Raw genomic sequence first — 6,443 nt, forward strand, 5'->3', positions numbered from 1 at the left:
CTATAGCTAATACCGTTATATCTAACCCTAACCCACCCAACCCACACTATACCTAATCCATACTATACCTAATACCGTTATATCTAACCCTAATCCACCCAACCCACACTATACCTAATCCATACTATACCTAATACCGTTATATCTAACCCTAACCCACCCAACCCACACTATACCTAATCCATACTATACCTAATACCGTTATATCTAACCCTAACCCACCCAACCCACACTATACCTAATCAATACTATACCTAATACTGTTATATCTAACCCTAATCCACCCAACCCACACTATACCTAATCCATACTATACCTAATACCGTTATATCTAACCCTAATCCACCCAACCCACACTATACCTAATCCATACTATACCTAATACCTTTACATCTAACCCTAACCCACCCAACCCACACTATACCTAATCCATACTATAGCTAATACCGTTATATCTAACCCTAACCCACCCAACCCATACTATACCTAATACCTTTACATCTAACCCTAACCCACCCAACCCATACTATACCTAATACCTTTACATCTAACCCAAACTACACTTAACCCTAACCTCTACACCTAACCCTAACCCACTCTACACCTAACCATGGACTTAACCTTAGGCCTAACCCTAAAACTAATCCCCACACCTAACTAATCCTACAGCTAACATAAATAATCATGTTTAACTATCTTCCTTTAGTACAACCAGGGTCACATACACACATCACATACACACACATCATACACACATCAGACACACACATCACACACAGCCTCATGCATTAGTAGAGGACGCTTTGAAGGGAATGGATTAATTTACATTGAAAATCCAACTTTCCCCAAGACAAAAAATGCTTTTGTCAAAGGAATTCAGGTCCTCCGTAGTAATGCACGACAAACACACACACACACAATCACACACACAATCACACACACAATCACACACACACAATCACACACACAATCACACACACAAACACACACTCTCCCTGACTTGTCCTCTGTGTCGGTGGTTTTAGGTGGTAGGTCTGGGTGTGAAGGACTTCTATGAACGACAACCCAACAGCGAGCAGATAGATAACTTGGTCTGTAAGGCTGATCCCAAACCAGGCTTTTCTTTCGTATTGGAAAACTATGCAGAGCTGCTGGATGATACCTTCCTACAGAACCTAACAACGCGCATCTGTGAAGGTACCCTCACACACACATCTGTGAAGGTACACAGACACACACACATCTGTGAAGGTACACAGACACACACATCTGTGAAGGTACACAGACACACACACATCTGTGAAGGTACACAGACACACACACACATCTGTGAAGGTACACAGACACACACACATCTGTGAAGGTACACAGACACACACACACATCTGTGAAGGTACACAGACACACACACACATCTGTGAAGGTACATACACACATCTATGACGGTACACACACATACACATCTGTGAAGATACCCATATACACATCTATAAAGGTACACACAAATGCCTCTGTGAAGGTACACACACATACACATCTGTGAAGATACCCATATACACATCTATAAAGGTACACACAAATGCCTCTGTGAAGGTACACACACATACACATCTGTGAAGGAACACACACATACATATCAGTAAATGTGTGAAGCTACACATACCAGTGAAACCTTTCGTGAGATTGCTTGATCATTACACAAGGTCATTAAAAAATATTTGTGTCTCTATTTCCTCTTACAGATAAGAAGTGTCCCAACTATAAATGTCCAAGTAAGTGTCAACTATATATATAAAATACCTGAGTAAAATTAAATGCAATGTAAACATGTAGCTCATGACAGTGAAAACCAGTGAAAGATTCATGTAATTACTGCATTGTGTACACACACACACACACAACACATACACAAATACAGTCACTCACACACATCAGATTCAGGCCTACTGTGTTCTATAACAGGGACTAAGCACATTAGACAGGCTTTCTTCCCTCAGGTGCATCTAAGATCCCTTTCTGTGGAAAGGTTCCTGCATGAAGGCGCAGTGCTCAGGGATTCTGATCAAATCAGCAGAACCAGATTGTAGTACTCCACCTGTATTTCATAGATGACATCACACCTTTCAGTACACATTGTAGTACTCCACCTGTATTTCATAGATTACATCACACCTTTCAGTAAACATTGTAGTACTCCACCTGTATTTCATAGATTACATCACACCTTTCAGTACACATTGTAGTACTCCACCTGTATTTCATAGATTACTTATATGGTGCATTGACTCATAATGTCTGTTTGTCTGATGTGGTTGTTTATCTGTGTAGTTGATGTGTCTGTCTGTCTACTTGATGTGTGTCTGTCTGTCTGGTTAATGTGTCTGTCTGGTTGATGTTTCTGTCTGTCTGGTTGATGTGTCTGTCTGGTTGATGTGTCTGTCTACTTGATGTGTGTCTGTCTGTCTGGTTAATGTGTCTGTCTGGTTAATGTGTCTGTCTGGTTGATGTGTCTGTCTGTCTGGTTGATGTGCCTGTCTGTCTGTCTGGTTGATGTGTCTGTCTGTCTGGTTGATGTTTCTGTCTGTCTAGTTCATGTGTCTGTCTGTCTGTCTAATTCATGTGTCTGTCTGTCTAGTTCATGTGTCTGTCTGTCTAGTTCATGTGTCTGTCTGTCTGTCTGTCTGGTTCATGTGACTGTCTGTCTAGTTCATGTGTCTGTCTGTCTGTCTAGTTGATGTGCCTGTCTGTCAGTCTGGTTGATGTTTCTGTCTGTCTAGTTCATGTGTCTGTCTGTCTGTCTGTCTGGTTCATGTGACTGTCTGTCTAGTTCATATGTCTGTCTGTCTGTCTAGTTGATATGTCTGTCTGTCTAGTTCATGTGTCTGTCTGTCTGTCTAGTTGATGTGTCTGTCTGTCTGTCTAGTTCATGTGTCTGTCTGTCTAGTTCATGTGTCTGTCTGTCTGTCTAGTTCATGTGTCTGTCTGTCTAGTTCATGTGTCTGTCTGTCTAGTTCATGTGTCTGTCTGTCTGTCTGGTTCATGTGACTGTCTGTCTAGTTCATGTGTCTGTCTGTCTGTCTAGTTCATGTGTCTGTCTGTCTGTCTAGTTGATGTGCCTGTCTGTCAGTCTGGTTGATGTTTCTGTCTGTCTAGTTGATGTGTCTGTCTGTCTGTCTGTCTAGTTCATGTGACTGTCTGTCTAGTTGATGTGTCTGTCTGTCTGTCTAGTTGATGTGTCTGTCTGTCTGTCTAGTTGATGTGTCTGACTGTCTGTCTAGTTCATGTGTCTGTCTGTCTAGTTGATGTGTGTGTCTGTCTGTCTGTCTGTCTAATTCATGTGTCTGTCTGTCTAGTTCATGTGTCTGTCTGTCTAGTTCATGTGTTTGTCTGTCTGTCTGTCTAGTTGATGTGTCTGTCTGTCTAGTTGATGTGTCTGTCTGTCTGTCTAGTTGATGTGTCTGTCTGTCTAGTTGATGTGTCTGTCTGGTTGATGTGTCTGTCTGGTTGATGTGTCTGTCTGTCTGTCTAGTTCATGTGTCTGTCTGTCTGGTTCATGTGTCTGTCTGGAAGATGTGGGTAGGGTTTGTCATTTTTACTCGCACAGTGAAGTTGGTGTACGGAGTATCTCTTTTCCCTGTGCTGTTCTGGAAGTTGGGGTATTATGCTGTTTGATCAGTCATTTTCCCTCCTCTCCCCAGTCCGCTTCACAGAGGACACAGACATTTTGCTGATGATGGACAGCTCAACCAGCGTGGGGCAGCGGAACTTTGACACCAGCAAGACCTTCGTCAAGCGTCTGGCTGATCGTTTCCTTTCTGCCGAGAAGACGGGTGGTGCTTCCGTTCGAGTTGCAGTGGGCCAATACAGCCGCACAGCTCGCTTGGAGGCGGGACTGACCTCTGACAACAGCTTGCTGACCACCAAAATCCAGGATGCCACCTTCCAAAACGATGGGACTGATGTTATCAGGGCAATGGTCTTTGCCATGGACCAATTCAAAACTTCAGGTGGCGTGAACCGGAAAAAGAAGCTGGTGCTCTTCTCTGACGGGAGGTCACAGGGCGTTACCGAGGTGATTATGGAGAAGCGTGTGCGTCTGTTGGCGGAGGCTGGAGTGGAGCAGTATGTTATCACCGTGGGCAACCAGGTGAATGAGGCCCACTTACGCACATTGGTCAGTAGGGGGAGACGTTATGATGTCACCTACGCCCAGCGCCACCTCTTCCGTGTCCCAGACTACCCTTCCCTTCTGCGCGGTGTGCTGTACCAGACCGTGTCCCGCAGGGTCTCCCAGGCCTGAGTCCAGGGGCTGGACCAAACGCTTAAGTGTTAGTCTCCTTCATCATGAATATCCGTTCATAGTTCATCACTCATTTACAATCACTGTGTTTAAATTGTGTTTTCGTGTTAGAAACATCAGAAGACGAATGTGTGTAAGACTGTTTTAGACACTGTACTTTACTGAGTTCATGTACTCTGCGAATTGACGGGAAACTCTGAACCTTCCAGCTGTAAACTCCTTAAACCTCTCGAACAGTAATCTGGTTTCCGATGTCTAAAACCATTACATATTCCCAGCTCCATAATTCCAACAGCACATGAACGCAGCTTTGTACAGGACATTTTTTTCTGTTTTCTAAGAACCCTTTTTATGTTGTTTGTAGCTCAGAGACAGAACAGGATATGACATCACCACATCAAAGTTAAACATTAGACATCCTCCCTGCAGACAACCTGGTGCTAATAAAGATAAAAACAGATGCGTGTTTCAGCATGCGTGTGTTTGTGTGTGTGTGTGTGTGTCTAGTTATAATTGTGTGTGTGTGTGTTGAGAGGAAGGGTCTCTAATGTATAACATGTGGGATTTACTCTAGAAACCGTTTGTCTGGGGTTGTGAGTTCAGATTATAACAGCCACATGCGCACATGCACTCCTAATCCTTGAAGCTATGATCAATCAACATGATTTAATCCTTTAGCATTCCAGGCAACCATTTCTGCTAAGATGTTAAATAGTCCCTTTTGTGTGATAAAATAATTCATCCTTGGTGCTATTTTTCAGAGCCCAAATCTCAATCACAGTTGGTGGGGTGTCAATGAACATTGTAGTCAGAGTATGTTGCCAAATGTCATCTGCAGCACAGGACCATGTTTTGACCACTGTAGCAGGAGACAAAAACATGTTTTGACCGCTGTATCAGAGGACAGAATAATGTTTTGAACGCTGTATCAGAGGACAGAATAATGTTTTGAACGCTGTATCAGAGGACAGAACAATGTTTTGACCGCTGTATCAGAGGACAGAATAATGTTTTGAACGCTGTATCAGAGGACAGAATAATGTTTTGAACGCTGTATCAGAGGACAGAACAATGTTTTGACCGCTGTATCAGAGGACAGAATAATGTTTTGAACGCTGTATCAGAGGACAGAATAATGTTTTGAACGCTGTATCAGAGGACAGAATAATGTTTTGAACGCTGTATCAGAGGACAGAATAATGTTTTGAACGCTGTATCAGAGGACAGAACAATGTTTTGACCGCTGTATCAGAGGACAGAATAATGTTTTGAACGCTGTATCAGAGGACAGTATAATGTTTTGACCACTGTATCAGAGGACAGAATAATGTTTTGAACGCTGTATCAGAGGACAGAACAATGTTTTGACCGCTGTAGCAGAGGACGGTATAATGTTTTGAACGCTGTGTCAGAGGACAGAACAATGTTTTGACCGCTGTAGCAGAGGACAGAATAATGTTTTGAACGCTGTATCAGAGGACAGAATAATGTTTTGACCACTATAGCAGAGGACAGAATAATGTTTTGACCGCTTTAGCAGAGGTCAGAATAAAGTTTTGACCGCTTTAGCCGTGGAAAGACACCTACATGTAAAACTGATGTTTTGATCTGAAACCAAACCAGCCCACAAACAGACTGGCAGAACCAAGCTGCTTCAATAAAGGCCGCTTGCCCCAATAATCGGTTTCCGAAGTCTCTGTTTAGACCTACGCACAAACACACACACCTGTTTTTCTATCCTTGTGTGGATGTGAGACCTAACACTAACCAAGACGTTCATGTTCCCTATTCCCTGGACCTGAACCCGACCTAGTGGGACCTTTTAGTGGGTACCTGAATTTTAAGGGATTACTTTGCCGTCTCTCATGTCTCGCATGTGCAGTACCTTCAGAAAGTATTCAGACCCCTTTCTCCACATGTTTTTGTAATGGACATAATTCATAATTGGTTATATTTAATTTTGCCATCAGTCTACACACAATAACTCGTAATGACAATTTGTTTTAAGTAAAAAATGTAAGTTCTCATATATATATGTATTCAAACCATTTATTCTAGACTCCATTGAACTGCCTTTGGCAGCAATCACAGCTTATGGTCTTCTTGGTTATGCGATGCCTCACCCAGCATTCCAGAACTGTAT

General features: G+C 42.7%; 1 protein-coding gene across 1 annotated transcript in view; it reads left to right on the forward strand.

Annotated features, from left to right (window-relative positions):
• col6a1 (collagen, type VI, alpha 1) overlaps positions 1-5,980 on the forward strand; it is a 43,680-nt gene extending 37,700 nt beyond the window's left edge. The window contains exons 31-33 of the mRNA XM_029119018.2: positions 1,026-1,197; positions 1,743-1,772; positions 3,699-5,980. Of these exons, the coding sequence (XP_028974851.2) occupies positions 1,026-1,197; positions 1,743-1,772; positions 3,699-4,300 (804 nt within the window). The 3' untranslated portion in view covers positions 4,301-5,980. The remainder of the gene's footprint in view (positions 1-1,025; positions 1,198-1,742; positions 1,773-3,698) is intronic.
• The last annotated feature ends 463 nt before the right edge of the window (positions 5,981-6,443 follow it).

The sequence above is a fragment of the Esox lucius genome, chromosome 3, assembly GCF_011004845.1.
Source record: "Esox lucius isolate fEsoLuc1 chromosome 3, fEsoLuc1.pri, whole genome shotgun sequence".
NCBI classification, from domain to species: Eukaryota; Metazoa; Chordata; class Actinopteri; order Esociformes; family Esocidae; genus Esox; species Esox lucius.